Source organism: Carcharhinus amblyrhynchos, chromosome 7 (assembly GCF_965287045.1).
Source record: "Carcharhinus amblyrhynchos chromosome 7, sCarAmb.v2.hapA, whole genome shotgun sequence".
NCBI classification, from domain to species: Eukaryota; Metazoa; Chordata; class Chondrichthyes; order Carcharhiniformes; family Carcharhinidae; genus Carcharhinus; species Carcharhinus amblyrhynchos.
In genome coordinates, this window is record NC_137330.1 from 57,192,657 (window position 1) to 57,212,614 (window position 19,958).

General features: G+C 41.1%; 1 protein-coding gene across 6 annotated transcripts in view; it reads right to left on the reverse strand.

Moving 5' to 3' along the window:
• Positions 1 to 19,958, reverse strand: part of supt3h (SPT3 homolog, SAGA and STAGA complex component) — a 430,545-nt gene that overhangs the window by 63,794 nt on the left and 346,793 nt on the right. For all 6 annotated transcript variants that reach the window (XM_080192373.1, XM_080192377.1, XM_080192374.1 and 3 more), the window contains one exon: positions 11,641 to 11,751. In XM_080192373.1, the coding sequence (XP_080048499.1) occupies positions 11,641 to 11,751 (111 nt within the window). The remainder of the gene's footprint in view (positions 1 to 11,640; positions 11,752 to 19,958) is intronic.

The following is a 19,958-nucleotide window of genomic DNA, read 5'->3' on the forward strand; positions in this document are numbered from 1 at the left end:
AGAAATTGAAATATCATAAGCATACTTGTAGAAATATTTTAAAAGTGTATGGTTTTCATAATATAAACAAAACTAAAATTCTACAAATATAAAATTAGTTCTTCAGGATCAGGGACCTTGTTCAACAGAACCTATTAATTTAGCATGCAGTTAAAGACCTAGTTACACCTCATTGAACAGCTGCAGCTAACTTAAGAACTTTTACAGCATAACTGAAAATGTGAAAGTGTGAGTTCTCATTTGTTCAGTGATTACCAATTAATCGTATTCTGTGGAGTTGTCAATAACACATTCTACACAAAGCACTGAATCACTGACAGCAACTTTTGGATATCTGACACGTGTAGACTCCAGAAGTTACTGTCAGTTTCAGAGGCAGAGAATGCTGACAGTTTTAATTTCATCATGACTATGAAATTTGAGTCAAGTTGCGCAGATTTTTTGACAGATCTAACTGGAGCAATGCACTAACCTCCAGAAAGCTTTATTGGCTTTGGAAAGGTAACAAAGTTTGACAGTGTTAAAAGCTGCACATTAGCCAAGGGGGATGAAGAGGGATAGTGTACCATTGTCGCAGTTATATAGGATGTCACTTGTAACCCTGTTCAGGGCCAAACCAGTGCTGTAGCTGAGATAAAAAAAAAGGACTGCAATTGTTCAATCATGGAGCTACATAAAAAAAGGCACAGACTTTGGAGTAAATACCACAGTTTTTTTTCAGCTGGGTTTTCAAAATGAATCTTCCACACTCTGTGCATTACAGAAAGCCCTAGCGTGAATTGCGATGGATAGCTGAAGGCAGGGCTATTCCCACTGGAGAGGCTGGCAGCATAGCACTGAGCGGGCTACTGCGCATGCGCCTATCTGTCACACCGAGATTGGCACATGCACAGTAGCCCCGCACTGTCAGCCTCCCAATCCCTGGCCATCCATTAGTTCAAGTGAGATGAGAGATTAAATCAATGTGGGGTCGGGGGGAGCATTTCAAAGGGAACAAGTCCAAAATTCAACCAATTAGCACTTAAATGTTATTTAAACTAGTGCAAATGAGCAATTTTCCAAAAAGCAGGCAATTTAAGAACTATTAACTACATCCGAATGATTCACTTGGGGGGGGCAATTCTCTCAGCCCACATGTTGTGGGCTTCCTGCTGGACACGACAGCCTCCGCACATCTCCGGCATCATCAGCTCCATGCCAGAAATTAGGTGTGTCAGAGAGACCGGGACAGCTGTGGGGGAGGGTGGGGTGGTGAGGGGAGGTCAGGGTGGTGAGGGGAGGTCAAGGTGGACCGGGGGCGCATGTCAGTGCTGGCCCAGACATGTCCAGGAGGCCAGCAATTGGTAGTGCTGGGGGTGGGGGTGTTGTTGTTTGGTGGGTCACATGGTCAGCAATGCGGGGTTGCGTGGATGGCCAGGGATTGGGAGGCTGACAGTGCGGGGCTACTGCGCATGCGCCAATCTCGGTGTGACAGATAGGCGCATGCGCAGTAGCCCACTCAGTGCTATGCTGCCAGCCTCTCCAGTGGGAATAGCCCTGCCTTCAGCTATCCATCACGATTCACGCTAGGGCTTTCTGTAATGCACAGAGTGTGGAAGATTCATTTTGAAAACCCAACTGAAAAAAAAGCTGTGGTATTTACTCTGGTTTTTATGCAAATTTGACCCTTAGAGTCTTTTTTAGGGAGAATCCCAGCCATGGCTTTTAAGCAGTATATGTTGTACAATCATGTCAAAGAGCTACCATGGGAAGTCTAATTAAATCAATTTTATCCTGACAACACAGAATAAATTTGGTTTGTTGAAATAAGGATTTCAATTTCCTTTTTTACAGGTTGCTTATGATTACTTAATTAGAAACATAAGAATCTGGTACCACTTTAAAACATATAACACTGTTTTTTAGGATATCCAATGAGCAATATTGAGAAATAACATCATTCTGTCCTACATTTACGTTTTTCCTCCCCATTATCCCATCCCTCCCCCATTCTAGCTTCCTGTTGTCACCATGGAGCCAGCTGCATCTGAGATAGAAGGATTTTGGCTGACTTGCTAACAATGTGCTAAAAATGATATTCGGTCATTGATTGACAAGAGGCAAAGTTCTGGCAGGTATTTGGACTGCATCAGCAAAGATACAAAATAAATGCACAACAAGCTTGCAATTTGGACGATGATTAACGGTCATCGTGAACATTCTGATGTTGTTTCCCTTACATACTAATAACTCAAGTTACCCTTGCATCAGCATTCTAACCCACATTATAAAATTAATAACCACAGCATTTTGCTTTTAGATTCTCTTCCTTGTTTATCTCAAGCATCACATTCAGTTGCTGACTAGGCTTTTCTACTTCAAGGCTAAAAATGTGTGCAAAGTTTCATTGCATCTTAACCACGACTCTTTGACATGGCCGGCAATGGGAATAAAGCAAAAGAAATCTGCTTTATCTTGTTTTTTTTTAAAAAACTTGTTTGTCATGTTCAAATAATTTCATAAATAAAAGATTGCAATGTTCTCAAAAGCTGGTGGAGTGTTGGATCAGGCAAGAAAACCTGTGTGAACCTCAAGTTTCATTGCTGGCTTTTCATGCCAGATCTAATGGCACTCTGTAGGCTGGGGTCTTTCACACAGCCAGCTGGAGGGGTGGGGCCTAAAAAAGCTAGCAATGCCGGAAATCTTAGAATGGATTAAATGATCAAGACGATGATTAAATCTCCCACATGGCAAATGCAGCTGCTAAATCAATAATTTTTCCCCTGAGTTTCATCACACATGTATTGCAATTTATAATTCTTTTCTCTTTTGAAAATTCCTCAGGGCTTAGTGGAACCCAGGGGTGATAGGATAGAGGGAAAGGAAGTCAGTATGGGACTTGGGTCCAATGGGTCTCTGTCCCTTTTTGCATCCGTTTCAAACAAGAACAACTTAACATTTATTTGATGCTTCTAACCTGGGAAAGATTGGTTTCTCTCAAAGGACATGGAATTCTTTAGGATTATCACTGAAAAGGAAGATGCTATGAAACAGTATTATGGAATCATTCATGGGGCATTCATACAAAATAGGAGTAGCAGTAGACCATTCAGCCACTCTGGTCTGCCCTGCCAGTTATTTTTTAATTCATTCATGGGACGTGGGCATCACTGGCTAGGCCAGCATTCATTGCCCAACACTAATTGCCCTTGACAACGTAGTGGTGAGCTGCCTACTTGAACTGCTGCAGTCCATATGTTGTCTGTGTACCCACAGTGCTGTTAGGGAGGGAGTTCCAGGATTTTGATCCATCAACTGTGAAGGAATGGTGATAAGTCAGGATGGTAAGTGACCTGGAAGGCAACATTCAGGTGGTGGTGTTCCCATGTATCTGTGTACTTGTCCTTCTAGATGATATCGGTCGTGAGTTTGGAAGATGCTATCTAAGATCATAGAATATAATTATGGCTGATCTGTTTACATTTCAGGTTCTATATTCGCATCTATCTCCAATAACCTTTGATTCCCTTGCCTAACAAGAATCTATCACTGCCTTGAAAATATTCAGTGGTCCTACTTCCACTGACTTCTGAGGCAAGGAGTTGCAAAGTCACACAACCCTTACAGAAAATAAATTCTTCCCATTTTTGCCCTGTAACAGCGACCCCCAATTTTAAAACAGTGCCCCTGAGTTCTGGACTTCCCACAAGAGAGAACATCCTTTCCACATACACCTTGTCAATACCGTTCCGAATCTTGTATACTTCAATCAAATCACCCCTTCAGTGGAAACAAGCCCAACCTTTTCACCCTATCCTCATATGACAGTGTGTGAAGAGTGTCCTTGCAGTTAGCATCACCATGAAGCAGTCTGGAAGAATGTTCTTGCAGTTAGCATTACCATGATGCAATCTGGAAGAGTGTCCTTGCAGTCAGCTTCACAGTGGAGCAGGCTGGGAAGAATCTCAGAATTCCTACAGTGCAGAAGGAGGCCACTCAGCCCATCGAGTCTGCACTGACAATGATCCCACTTAGGCCTATACCTGTAACCCCATACATTTACCCTACTAATCCTTCTAACCTACACATTCGAGGGTACTAAGGGGCAATTTGCCATGGCCAATGAACCTAACCTGCATATCTTTGGACTGTGGGAGGAAACCAGAGCACCTGGAAGAAGCCCATGTAGACACTGGGAGAACGTGCAAACTCCACACAGACAGTGGCCCAAGCTGGGAATCAAACCTGGGTCCCTGGTGCTATGAGGCAGCAGTGCTAACCACTGTGCCACCGTGCTGCCCAGTCAGCATCGCAGTGAAGCAGTTTGGGAACAGTGTCCTTGCATTCAGCTTCACAGTGAAGCAGTCTGGAAGAGTATCCTCGCAGTCAATTCTTGTTGAAAAAAAAGTTACATCACAGCAAAATCTGCAAAATTGGATTGAGAAATCTGAGTGCAAACTGGAGTCAAGTCCTGAGGTGACATCAGGATTCAAAAGTAACATGAGGCAAGTGGAAGCAGCTGATTGGGCAAGTACAGTCAGGTAAATATTTTACTACTTTTATGGCTCACAGTATGTAAGATCTTTATTTTGTGGCCTCTAGTTTTTAAGGGCTACATACAGCAGTAACAAGGACCAGAAAAGAAGCCAAATAAAAGAACAACTGATGTTTGATTTTAAGTAATTTAAAGGGGCAAGACATGGCAGGAGAGCTCAAAGCTGTGGTGTACTCTTCTTGCTTTAAATGGGAAGCAAGAACATTTGCAGGCCCGGGAGCCTGCATATGTGCAGGAAGTGTCTCCAGTTACAGCTCATTGAAGCCTGCGTTTCATTGTGGAGCATTATCGAGGCAGAAAGTATCATGGATAGCACGTAGAGAAAAATGGTCACATGCAGGCTAAGACTCCACACGTAGGTAGGGAATGGGTGACCACCAGGCAGAACAAGAGGGCCAAGCAAACAGTGTAGGAATCTCCTGTGACCATTCCTCTGTTGCAGGGAATGGTCTCTCAAGAGGAAGCAGCAGCAGCCCAATTTGTTGCACCATGGTTGGCTCTACCGCACAGGAAAGGAGAAAGTGTGAGAATGTAATAATTATAGGGGGATTCAGTTCTAAGAGGATCAGCATCTTTATGGCCTCAAATGAGGCTCCAGGATGGTATGTTGCCTCCCTGCTACAAGGGTCAACGATATTTTGGAATATTTACAGGACAATCTGAAGTTAGAAGGTTATCAACCAGTGCCTGTCGTACACATTATTAAAAATTGCATAGGTTAAAAAGAAGAGTGAGTTCCTAAAAGCAGAAGATAGGGAGTTAGGAAGTTGAAAAGTAGGTCCACAAAGATAGTGATCTCAGGGTTTCCACAAGTGCCACATGCTAGTCAGGGTAAGATCAGCAACATATATCATATGAATGTGTGGCAGAACAGATGGTGCAAGGGGAAGGGTTTTAGATTCCTGGAACATTGGGATCTGTCCTGGGGGCGGTGGGACTCGTACAAAATGGACAGGTTGTACCTGGGCAGGACCAAAGCTGATGTCCAGGGAGATTGCAGGGTAGCTAATGTAACCATACTATTTAAAAACTAAGGCAGAGAGAAAACAGCCAACTATAAACCAGTCAGCCTGATGTCAGTAGTGGAAAAAATGCTAGAATCCATTATAAAAGATTTAATGGTAAAGCACTTGGAAAACACAAAAGGTTGCTGCAAAATGTTAGGGTGCATGGAGTTGGGAGTAAGGTGTTAGCGTGGATATTGGATTGGTTGTCTAATAGGAAGCAGAGAGTTGTATTCAATGGGTGCTATTCTGGTTGGCAGTTGGTGACTAGTGGAGTGCCGCAGGGATCGGTGCTGGGGCCTCAACTGTTTACCATTTACATTGATGATCTGGAGGAGGGGGCTGAGTGTAGGGTAACGAAATTTGCTGATGACACAAAGATGAGTGGAAAAGCAAATTGCATGGAAGGTGCGGAAAGTCTGCAGAGAGATCTGGATAGGCTGAGCGAGTGGGCGAGGACCTGGCAGATGGAGTATAATGTTAGCAAATGTGAGGTTATCCACTTTGGTAGAAATAATAGTAGGAGGGATTATTATTTAAAAGGCGAAAAGCTGCAGCATGCTATGGTGCAGAGGGACCTGGGGGTGCTTGTGCACGAATCGCAAAACCCAGTCTGCAGGTGCAGCAGGTGATCAAGAAGGCGAATGGGATGCTGGCCTTTATAGTGAGGGGGATAGAATATAAAAGTAGGAGGTCTTGCTGAAACTGTACAGGGTACTGGTGAGGCCGCAACTGGAGTACTGTGTGCAGTTTTGGTCGTCGCATTTGCGGAAGGATATATTGGCCTTGGAGGGAGTGCAGGGAAGGTTCATCAGGCTGATACCGGAGATGAGGGGGTTAGCCTATGAGGAGAGATTGAATAGACTGGGTCTGTACTCGTTGGAGTTCAGAAGGCTGAGGGGGATTTTATAGAGACATATAAGATAATGAAGGGGATAGATAGGGTAGAGATAGAGAGATTCTTCCCGCTTAGAAAGGATAGCAGAACTAGAGGGCACAGCCTCAAAATAAGAGGGGGGGCAGTTTAGATCGGAGTTGAGGAGGAACTTCTTCACTCAAAGGGTGGTGAGTCTCTGGAATTCTCTGCCCATTGAAGTGGTGGAGGCTACCTCGCTGAATATATTTAAGTCACGGGTAGATAGGTTTCTGATAGACAGGGGAATTAAGGGTTATGGGGAGAAAGCGGGTAAGTGGAACTGATCCACTTCAGATCAGCCATGATCTTGTTGAATGGCGGGGCAGGCTCGAAGGGCTAGATGGCCTTCTCCTGCTCCTATTTCTTATGTTCTTATGTAAAACAGCAGCAGAATCAGATTGAGTCAGCGTGGATTTATGAAAGAAAAATCATGCTTGACAAATCTACAGCAACTCTTCGAGGATGTGACTAGTAGAGGTGACGAGAGGGTGCCAGTGCATGTGGTTCATTTGTACTTTCAGAAGGGTTTCGACAAAATACCGCGGGGGGCTGGTGGTGGTGTACTGAGATGGATAGAAAGTGGTAGGCAGACAAGAAAAAAAAGAATAAAAATAAACAGGTCTTTTTCCAAGTGGCAGGCACTGACTAGTGGGGTCATGCAGGGATCATTGCCAGGACTCCAGTTATTCACAATGTATATTAATAATTTAGAATCATAGAAAAACTACAGCACAAACAGGCCCTTCAGCCCACAAGTTGCGCCGATCTTATCTCTGCCTACTAGGCTCACCTATAACCCCCAATCCTATTTGGTCCCATGTACTCATCCAGAAGTCTCTTAAAAGACTATTGAATTTGCCTCCACCACCACCGACAGCAGCTGATTCCACTCACCCACCACCCTCTGAGTGAAAAACTTACCCCTGACATCTCCTCTGTACCTACTCCCCAGCACCTTATACCTGTGTCCTCTTGTGGCAACCATTTCAGCCCTGGGGAAAAGCCTCAGAGTCCATCTGATCAATACCTCTCATCATCTTATACACCTCTATCAGGTCCCCTCTCATCCTTTGTCTCTCCAAGGAGAAAAGATCAAGCTCTCTCAACCTATCCTCATAAGGCATGCCACCCAATCCAGGTAACATCCTTGTAAATCTCCTCTGCACCCTTTCAATGGCTTCCACATCCTTCCTGTAATGAGGTGACCAGAATTGAGCACAGTACTCCAAGTGGGGTCTGACCAGGGTCTTATACAGCTGCAGCATTATCTCCTGACTCCTAAACTCAATTCCTCAACTGATGAAGGCCAGTACACCATACGCCTTCTTAACCACATCTAAGAAGCCGATTTATGAGTCCTATGAACCCGGACTCCAAAATCCTTCTGATCTTCCACACTGCTAAGAATCTTACCCTTAATATTATATTCCTTCATCCCATTTGACCTGCCAAAATGTACCACTACACATTTATCTGGGTTGAAGTCCATCTGCTGCTTCTCCGGCCAGTCTTGCATCCTATCTATGTCACGCTGCAACTTCTGACTTCCCTCCAAACTATCCACAACACCTCTGACCTTTGTGTCATCGGCAAACTTATCAATCCATTCCTCCACTTCCTCATCCAGGTCATTTATAAAAATCACAAACAGCAAGGGTCCCAGAACAGATCCCTGGGGCACTCTACTGGTGACCGAACTCCATGCAGAAAAAGACCCTTCTACAACCACTCTCTGCCTTCTGCAGGCAAGCCAGTTCTGGATCCACAAAGCAACATCCCCATGTATCCCATGCCCTCTCACTTTCTCAATAAGTCTTGCATAGGGGATCTTATTGAACGCCTTGCTGAATCCATATAAACCACATCCACCGCTCTTCCTTTGTCAATGTGTTTAGTCACAATTTAGATGAATGATGTAGACCAATCTTCTGTCCAGGCTAATTTGTTTAAAGTTTAACACTCTATGGGTCAAGAAATTTCTCTTCACCTCAGTGCTAAATGGTTTATCCTATATCCTTATCTGTGACCCCTGGTTCGGGACTCCTCCACCATTGGGAACGTGGGGGGGGCGGGCGGATTGGGTTGGGATGATTGCAGGAAGGGAAGTAGGTTAGCTTTGATGTAAATGAGGACAGGGATCTACTTTGCTCCTTCACTAATTGTGCTAGAAAAGTAATCAATCCATTCATGTAGCAATCCTCACTTCCTTTTAGTTGCTGTGTTTTCTGATGCTGGGTATATCTAGCTCGCCAGCAGTAATACCAGAATAGAGATTAATGAGGCATGTGGCTTTGTTAAAAATATTTAAATTCAATACTTGCTTACTGGAGACCATTGGTCACCCGTGCCCATACCCATATCTATCTGGTTATAGATTTTAAAATCAAAGAACATTCTTTCCTTATTCATTGTATGAAAACCTCAATTTTAAAAATCTCTGTTAAATCTTGTTAGTGACTGTGTTCTCATGCGGATTGTCCTAGTTTCGCACGTTGCTTCTCCATTTATTAGAATTTCCATCTCTAGGATCATTTCAGTTGTCCATGGCTTTACAATGAAACACTAAAGCCAAAAGTTGTTCTCTAGCTGTAGCCGAGCTATTGTTTTGTATAAATTTATCATTACTATACTTCTTCAGCCTTGCATGTCCTATACTGATTTATAAAATCCAAAATGTTGTTGACTTTTTCATAATGCCATCTACTTGCACTGATACTTTCAAGAGATTATGCATTTAATCCCTTGGGCCTCTCTGTTCATCCATATCTTTCCATACCTCTCCATTGAGTATATTCTCCATTCTAAATTTTTCCTTTCAGGGGAGACAGTGGCGTAGTGGTATTTTTGCTGGAATAGTAATCCAGAGACCCAGATAAGGCTCTGGGAACCTGGGTTCAAACCTACCGTAAGAAGTCGCCAATGCCGGCATCTCCACATCATGACTTTGAATCCCACCGCCATGGCAGATGAAGAAATTCGAATTTAATAAAAATTTGGAATTAAAGGTCTAATGATGACTATGAAACCATTATTGATTGTCATAAAAACCTATTTGGTCCACTAATGTTCTTGCCTGTTCTGGCCAACATGTAACTCCAAATCACAGTGATGTGGTTGACTCTTAAATGTTCTCAAGAATAGGCCAGAAATGCAAGGACAATAAATTTGGGCGAGTGATGCACACATTCCATGAACAAGTTAAAAAAAAAGGGGCTGGGCATGCCAAGAAGGAATATTTGATGATGGCAGTTTTGAAATCAAGAGATATAGTACATAAGGAGTAGGAGCCAATTACAACACAGTAGGTTATCTTGAAATAGTGCACTGTTTTGTAAAAGAGACTGATTTGACGGTGCTTGATGTGGTGCAGCCGGATCTCAAGATGGATGGTTAAACTAGTTGTGCATCAGATAGGTTCAAGATGGTGTCACTTATACTGGACTGATCTGAATATCGAGGTCTTATCTGTTGGATTAATCAGGATGGATAAGACTAAAGAATTTGTTGGGAACAAAAGGTCAAAGGTAAATATGAGGGAACGGTTAAGCAAATGGATGGTTGCAGAACATCATGGCAAATGGAGGGTTAAAGGCTAGGCCATTCCACAGCGGGTGTGCATTGCTGCCTGAGTCTTCCTCCCCTTGTGGTGATGTCAACAGAAGAGTTGGGACTGGTGGAACAAGGTGAGCCATCCTAAATCTAGAGTTGCCTCCTTGGAATACAGTATGTCTGACAATGCAGTAGTGTAATACATTAGGAACACATTCTGGGAGAAATGGAGTCTGGTAACGTCTATTTTTTAAAGTTAATTTCCATGTGGCAATCAATCACAAAGCAACTGACTGTCCTGGGAAAGGGAAAAATTAAGTTCTTGGCCTTGAGCCCTACATGGCTGGCTCCATGACACTATGGCAAGGTCAGCTCTCAAACTGGAATTAACACTCGAATCTGCCAATCTGGCATGCACACCTCATTGTAATCAAATTAACTAGAATTTGCACTAGACAAAAATTCTGCCCCTTTGTTCATCCAGGAATTTTGAGATTAAGCTATCTGTCCTAATTTTATTGTTCTTTGTTGTTTAATTAACAAGAACAATCAGGAAATAACTTCAAAGCCCACATTAATATATTTTAAAGCAAGTTCCATTGTTTTTGTGGTTTGCTAAAAGCTATAATTATATGGTCAATTTTTACATGGCAGTTTTGATTTATTTTGACCTACGTAGATCTCAGATCAAGAAAACTTCAATATTTCTTTACAGGAATTACGGTAGCATTACTATTAAAACAATGTTTCCACATTGTTAACACATTTGAGAGCTAAATGCAATAAATTGAATAGGTTATTTGTTGGAACATCCTTCTTACTTACAATATTAACTGAAAAAAGTAGCAGTCAGAAGATAACCATCAATACTTCCTAAATGTTACTGATTAGGAGACAAACTATTTTATTTTAGAATAACTGCAGAGATTGAAAGAAAAATACCTCAGCAATTACAGTTCTTAATAGATCCCATCCACTTATCTTTCTATATGGTTAATTTGAACTTTATTAAGTGTGATAACAAAAGTAAGCAAACACTCCAACTTTTTGACCTAGCCAGCTGGTTGTAGCTTGGCAGACTACGTTGGCAAGTATGAATAGCCTACAACCAAAAGTCAAAAAGCAACAGACACTTCAGAAAGTTAAGATTGTGCCCAATCCAGTCGCTTTGAATTGATATTTCTACTTTTCTTAAAAATTCACAGACTAGCCAATCCAGTTCTAGGATAAAATCATTACTAAGCTTTACATTTTTGACCAAAACTATGTGAAACAAAGTTTCAAGTGACAACAAAGTATAGTGTATACTTGCTAGATAAATACTCTCAGCTAATCAGTAATAAATACTTATGCAATGTGCAAACAAGACACCTCAGAGAATTCGTATCAGTGAATGTACAAGATTCTGAAGTAATATAAAACACATGAACTGTAATGGAAAAGACTGTTTAGTAATGCTTTAGTTGCCAAAAAACGAGTATTTATTCTCCTAAGAGTTTCATAAACCTTTTTTTTCAAGAAAATTACTGCTACCACAAATTGCTCACAACAATTTCAATTCTTCGAACTTTGACCACTTGAAACTAAAAATGCTCTTACATATAAATATAACTTTTTATAGCTCTGTTATTACGTACTGTGAATGGAGAAAGAGGGCCAATTTTGTGGCTGTACCGTCGGATCACCTCTCTGATGTGGCTGGGCTGTATGGCATCACTGTGAGTCTCCAGACCACAAGCTGCAGCACTCTGTAACATAAAATCATAAATTCTCAACTAAATCAAAAACACTTTCAGATAACTCCAGATAAAAGACCTACAGTACAGCAGTCTCAACAAGTTTAGCATTTTCAGTGGAATATATATTCACATTAAATTGATGTAAAGGCTCAGAATAAGAATGGGTTAGGTGAGAAAATTGAAAAATTAATTAAAGCCACCATTGGATATAACAAACATTAATTAAAATGTCAATAGTTAAACTAAAGTCTCATTTCAAAAAGAAAATTGTGGTGTTGAACTAATATCTATCTTCCTGAGTACTATACTATTTTGTAGAAGCGATCAATAATAGATTACATGTATGAAGTTATTTGCACATGCAAAACAACACATAGCCTTTAGCAATAGTCCATGTGAAGACGCATTAAGTATGCCGTCTAGGAAAATCATAAGATGGATCTCCAGCTTATGCTGATGTCAGCCACAGCACGGGAAGCTACAATTAATCTGTGTCACTGGGCTAGGCAGAGGTGAACGTAGCTAAGATTGCTAGTACTGATATAAAGAAAATGCTGGAAATACTCAGCAGGCAACACCTATGGAGGGGAGACAAGAGCCAAGCAGCAGGATTTTGCATTTTGGCTGGGACTCTGACCCTGTACCTTGACAGTGACAGTTATCCAACACTGATTTTGCCTGAATTGACCAATTAGTGGCCAGAGAGCATGGTTGTCATCTAATTAAGGGTAGTAGGGAGGAACTCTCAGCTGGAGGGCTAATAGGTTGCCCTTCAGTATGAAAGGAGCTGCAGTCTGCCTTTGCAGCCAAGGTGGGAGGTGCCCCCTCAGCAACACCAACAGCCTCAAAGACATCCTTGATAAGCTACCTATTGCTTACAGGTGGACAGTCATTCCGTTCCCTGAACTGGCCTTCCAGAAAATGGGATGGGATGATGCCAGCAAATCAGCATAGTTGTCCACTGACATGAAATTTTACACACCAGCCCACCTGCGCTCCTGTCCTCCATCGGCCTGAAAACCCTGCCTTTATTTTAGGTTGATGATCTAGCGCTAATTGCTGACTTTGGAACTGCAAAGTGCATTTAATTTGTTGCTGATATGAAATAATTTAGCTGAGATGTCTTGATTGTAGGGCAGCTAATCAGTATTCATTGAGGTTGCTTGTGTAAGGTACGAGAAGGGACTGTTGGTATCATGCTCAAAATGAGTCAACATCGTCAGGAGCTGTATATATTTTGTTCATTAACATTGTTTAATGAAACATAAAAAAACTTGAGAGCCTGCTCCTTTAAGAGCTTTTTGCTGTTACCACAATTATTCCATATAATTTCTAAGATTAATGTATACTTGCTTAATTTTTTCAATGCAAAAACAAAATTAAGAATGTAATTGGTTGCTTAATCGATATTGTAATTTAGCCATTATTATTTAACATAAATATTGGTTATATTTAAGTAAAATAGTTAAGCTGATTAAGTTAAGAATTTCTCTGATTGCTTTGTACAGTGACAACGCAAAAGCAGTCAGGAGAATTTTCTTTGTTCAATATTTCTAATAAGTTAATAAACATTTTCTTTTCAGATCTGAGGTGGATTTTCCTGGATACGTTTCTGATGTTGATAATATGTATGCATCTGATGCATTCTAAACTTGGTAGTTGGAATTTTGCTCATGAGAAAGTAGTGACTATGCAAATTAAAAGAAACCACACAGAAATTGGCTTCCACTTACTTATCTACATAATTACAAATTAGCACTGCCTACTCATTCTCATTTTAAATATTTAAACTAATAGGAAAATGTGAAGAACCTTTGCCATTAAATATTAACATTCCAAAATGTTTCCTCAAACCACTGTCTAAGTATCACAAATGGTACACATTTAGTCTGATTTTTTTTCCTCTCTTGTAGACACAACAAAAAAGAGCAGAACCATGGACTTCTTCCCATGCTAGCTGACCCACAGAAGCCTAAACGATTGCGCAAGTTGATTACTACTTACAGACTGTTTTCTTACACAGTTCCTTGTCATTATCACTGTTGGATTCTGGTGCCACTCGAGGCATCCAAAAAGTCACACTGATGCTTCCCCAACTAGCTTGGGGTGAGGAATGCACATATAATTACAGCTCCACGACTGCTCAAATTAGGTTGGTTGAATGAGCTTAATTTCCAGCCGACAGAACCAGTGAATGTGGGCCTGGCTTTTTTTGAGTAAACTTTGCATAATCCAAGAATATTGTGGTCAGTCTAGTGCTGATAAGGATCTTCATTATTTCTAAAAATGACGTTGTGGGATCACACTGATAATGTGAAAAGTACATATTCTGTTTAAAATGGCAAAAGCGTACTTGAACTCTCCAGGGTAAATGTTATAATTAAAATCAATTCAAAATAATACATTACATTACAGCAAACAATTTGTGCAATTATTGAGCAAAACACTGGCACAAATGTGAGGAAAAGCTCTAGAGGGGGCATATTCTTTTTCTAAAATAAAATTACAATAAAAATATTTCAAGGACATGTTATCTGTCCTTGCCAATTTTATTTTGCAACTAAATTCACTTAAAAACAAAATCATTGGATTTTGCTTTCTGCAACTGGTTATCATGTTTCCTACATTACAATGACATCTACACTTCAAAGTACTTAATTGGTTGTGATGCAATTTGGAATGGTGTTATGGTTCAGGTCAGAAACTCCAAAGTGTTTTATGGAGCCTGTCTGGATCATAAGTTTTGCACTTTGAACTCAGCTAGGGTAAGCATGATATGTTTCACTTCAGGTATGATTCAACTGACCCACTAGGGATTTAAACATATAGTTAACATGTAAAATAAGAATATTAGCAATAATTATCAAATACAAACAAGACAACCACAATGATGTATAACCCTTAACCAACATATCTAAAGATTTTCCAATCAATCCATAAACAAACCCTTCTACAGGTTTAACACAGCAAAGAGTAATGCTCATGAAAGACTGGAAATAAATCCTTTGGTTGAATGCTTTAGATGAGTTGGTACGTTCAGAACAGTTTGAAGTCAGAACAGCTTTCCAGAATACCGGAGAAGAGACTCAGAACAAGCCAACAACAGCAGATTTTCTACCGCAGGAAGACAAGCACACTGCTTTCAGCTGATCAGCAGAACTTCCAAAACTCAGGGACAGAGAGAAAGAGACAGACAGACACTGATTTCAGTCTGATGTCCACTGTTCTAAAATAAAACAGTGTGGCCAGCCAGAAACAAAAAATGAAACCTTGAATTCCCTAGGCAGGAAATAAAACTGACCAGAACCCATGACTTCCTCCCAATAATGCAGGGCCATAAAACAACCCAGAATAAAAATAAACAAATCCCATTGAGAGATAATGGCATTATGTAAATGATAAACTTTCTTTACATGCTCCTGCAAGAGTATTGATAGTTTATGACTGAGGTCGACAGCCCACCGGCAGGGCTGAAATCAGGAGGTGAATCCACTTTAGTAAAAGTGGGACCAGGAAAGTATTAACCAATGACCAATTAAGTAGCTGCCACTGAGACCAGCCTGGTCACTGCTGGGGCTGCATCAGTAGGATGAGAAGTTACTGACGAACGGGCATTCCTCAAGACAGGTTAGAGGGGTCTGGGGAGTCAGGCTGGCATACTCCCGAAACAGGAGGGCCAAAAAATTGCCAAAAAAGGAGGACCTCTTTGGCAGAGCTCACAAGAAAGCCACCAAGTTTCACAAGGACAGTCTCCTTATGTAATGACCAGCCTATCCCTCCCCACAACTGGCAGTATGCCAGCAGGGGCACAAAAAGCCCCTTAAGTTTAAAAAGTTTATTTATTAGTGTCACAAGTAGGCTTATTTTAACTCTGCAATGAAATTACTGTGAAAATCCCGTAATCACCACACTCCAGTGCCTGTTCTGGTACACTGAGGGAGAAATTAGCATGACCAATGAGGCCAACCAGCACATCTTTTGGACTGTGGGAAGAAACCCACGCAGACACAGGAAGAACACGAAGGCTCCGCACAGTCACCCTAGCCAGGAATTGAACCCGGGTTCCTACTAGGTAGCAGTGCTAAACTGTTCCACCTTGCCATCCCAGTGAATCAACTGGGTAATCTGTCACCACTCCTGCCGTTGGCAAACACCGGCAACTACCCCAGCAATGTGGAAAATTTGCCAAGTGTATACTGTCCATAAAAAGCAGAATAAATTCAATCCGACCAATTACCACTCCATCCGCCTATTCTTAATCATCAACAGAATGACAAAAGGGGTCATCAACAGTGCTGTCAAGCAGCACTTACTCAGTAACAACCTGCTCACTGATGCTCAATTTGGTGTCTACCAGGGCCAGTCAGCTCATGACCTCGTTACAGCTTTAGTGCAAACATGGACAAAAAAGCTGAACCCCTGAGGTGAGGTAAGAGTGACTGTCCTTGACATAATGTGACTGCATCTGGCATCAAGGATTCCTAGCAAATTTGCAGTCAATGGAAATCAGGGGAAAACTCTCGACTGGAGTCATACCTAGCACAAAGAAAGTTGTTAGAGGTCATCTCAGCCTCATGACCACTACAGGAGCTCCTCAGGGTAGTGCCCTGGGCCCAACAATCTTCGGCTGATTCATGAATGACTTTCCCTCCATCATAAGGTCAGAAGTGAAGATGTTCGTTGACAATTGCACAATGTTCAGAACCATTTATGATTCCTCAGATATGGAAGCAGTTCATATCCATATGCTGCCAGATCTGTCCAACATCCAGGCTTGGGTTGACAAGATGGTAAGAGGCATGAATTGGCCATGATGGACTGGAAAACATTACTGAAGGGAAAGACAGTGGACAAACAATGACAGGCATTTAAAGAATGAATAGATGAACTCCAGAAATTGTTTATTCCTGTTTGGCGCAAGAGTTATAAGGGAATTGTGATCAAACCATGGCTTACAATGGAAAGTAGAGATAATATCAGATTCAAGGAAGAAGCATACAAATTGGCAAGAAAAAGCAATAGGCCTGAGGATTGGGAGCAGTTTAAAATTCAGCAAAGGAGGACCAAGAGATTGATTAAGAAGGGAAAAATAGACTTTGAAAGTACATATGCGGGTAACATAAAAACTGACTGTAAAAGTTTGAGAGAAATGTAAAGAGAAAAAGATTGACAAAAACAAATGTAAGCCCCTCACAGTCAGAAACGGGTGAATTCATAATGGGGAATAAAGAAATGGCTGAGGAAGAAAATTTTGTACATTGCTTCTATCTTCACAAAGGAAGACATGAATAATGTACCAGAAGTGCTGAGAGAAACATATTTTAATGAAGAGTTGAAGGAAATCAGCGTTAATTGAGGAAATTGATGGGATTGAAGGTGGATAAATTTCCAGGTCCTGATAATCTTCATCCCAGAGTACTTAGGAAAGTAGATCTGGAAATAGTATATTTGTGGTTATTTTCCAAATTCTGTGGACTCTGGAATTGTTCCTACAGATTGGAGAGTAGCTAATGTAAGTCTGCTTTTCAAAAAGGGAGGGAGAGAGTAAACAGGGAACTGTAGACTAGTGATTCTAACCTCAGTTCTGGGTAAACTGTTTAGAGTCTATTATCAAGGATTTTATAACTCGGCATTTGGAAGGCAGTAGTATAATCAAACAAAGTCAGCATGGATTTACAAAAGGGGAATCATGCTTGACGAATCTATTGGAATTTTTTGAGGATGTAATTTGTAGAGTTGACTGAGGAGAATTAGTGGATGTGGTTTATTCAGACTTTCAGAAGGCTTTCAACAAGGTCTCACACAATAGACTACTTTGGGGTGGCATGTTGGCACAGTGGTTAGCACTGCTGCCTCACACCACCAACCACGGATAACTATTTGTGTGGAGTTTGCATATTCTCCCTGTGTTGGCATGGGTTTCCTTCGGTGTTCCAGTTTCCTCCCATTGTCCAAAGATGTATGGAATTAGGTTGATTGGCCATGCTAAATTAGCTCGTGTCGGAGGATTAGCAGGGTCAATATGAGGGTTTATGGGAGGGATTGTGGCCGGCAGACCCAACGGACCGAATGGCCTCATTCTGCACTGTAGGGATTCTATGTAAAGTTAAAGCATATGGGATTACAGGTAATGTCTTGAGATAGATAGGAAGCAAAGAGTTGGCATAAATGAGTCTTTTCATGATTGGCAGTCAGTGACTAGTGGAGATGTGTGCTAGGGTCTCAACTGTTCACATTATATATTAATGATTTGGAAGAGGAAGTTGAATGCATTATCTCCAAATTTGCAGATGATACAAAGTTAGGTGGGAGGATGAGCTGTGAGAAGGATGCTTCAGCATGATTTGAACACGCTGAGTGTGTGGGTATATGCATGGCAGATGCAGTATAATGTGGATAATGTGAGGTTATCCACTTTGGTAGCAATAATAGGAAGACAGTGTATTGCTTGAATGGGTGTAAATTAAGAGAAGTGGAATAGTCGATGAGATCTTGGAGTCCTCATGCATCAGTCGCTGAAAGTAAGTGCACAGGTACAGCAGGCAGTAAAGAAGTGTTACGATGTCGAGGTTCATCCCCTTTACCTCACTTCTTAATCTGGTAAAAGTATTTGGTCCACATTATCGTTTAGAGGTTCATTAACATAAAGACCTGACACTCGCTTGAATAATTAACAAGTTATTTTGTTTTAACCAACTGGAATTTTAACTAAACAAGTAACATGTTAATTAAATGAAGGTTTGACTGTAATGCTGTTCAAAAAAATACAAGGACCATTCAGTAACCAAAACAGTAATAACAGAATTTAATAAATATATAATGAGGTCTGATGGCTTTCAGAAACTTATGGAGGTTTCCTCATGATTTCTGTCTGTACGGTCTTTCTGACTTGTCATCCTGTTATTAGATAGATGGAGAATTCTCTTTAGAGATAGTTCTTTAGCTGGCAGGATGGAGAGCTGTTCTAGAGATGGCCTTCTGTTCTGGCTGGCTCCCAATTGAACTCAACTGAACTCACTGAACAGAATGCAGTCACTGAAGGCAGGCAGTTGAATTCCTATTTTTATATTCCTACTGACCTATGCATTTCCCTGTAGCATGATTGGTCTGAGGATGTCAACAACAGCAAATTCAAATTTGATAAGGTCCTGATCGCTGAGTTTCTTCTTCAAACTGATGGGTTATTAGCTGATTGTCTAACTCATAGCCTATCAAAATGCAACAGCCTGCAAAGCCTGTTACCGAGGCGATCTGATGTTTATCTCTAAAACAAATGGTGCCATTAATGCACTCAGTAAACCTGCATTTTAAACATTCCAGCATTGAACACAAAAACAGCTTTTAAAGGGACTATGCACTGTTTTTTTCCTCTAACAGTTTTTATAGTTCTTCTACATCTTTACAAACTCAACTTCACAACAGAAGGCAAATGGTATGTTGGCCCTAATAGCGAGAGGATTTGCGTATAGGGATAGGGAATGTTTTGCTGAAATTGTATAGGGCATTGGTGAGGCGACACCTATAGTACTGTGCACAGTTTTGATGTCCTTATCTGAGGAAGAATATCCTTGCTATTGTGGGAGTACAGCAAAGGTTTACTAGGCTGATTCCTGGGATGGCATATGAGGAAAGACAAGTTGTTTAGAATTATATTCATTAGAGTTTAGAAGAGTGAGAGGGGATCTCATAGAAACTTATAAAATTCTAACAGCGTTAAACAGGGTAGATTCAGAAAGAATGTTCCCAATGGTGGAGGAGTCCAGAACAAAGGTCATAGTTTGAGGATAAGATGTAAACCTTTTAGAACTAAGATGAGGAGAGATTTCTTCACCCAGAGGGAATTCACTACTTCAGAACGTTGTTGAGACCAAAGTGTCTGATTTCAAGAAGAAATCAGACATAGCTCTTGGGGCTAAAGTGATCAAAGGATATACAGGGAAAGGGGGGAAATCAGGATTTTGAATTCGATGATCAGCCAAGATCAAAATGAACAGCAGAGCAGGCTCAAAGGGCTGAAAGGCCTATTCCTGCTTATAGTTTCTATGTCTCTAAGTGGCAAGTGACATAGGTGTCACATAAGTGCAATGACCATCTACAATGAGAGGATCTAACCATCGCTCCTGACATTCAATAGGACATCCACTATCTCCCACTATCAACATCCTGCGGGGTTAACATCGACCGGAAACTGAACTGAACCCATCATATAAATACTG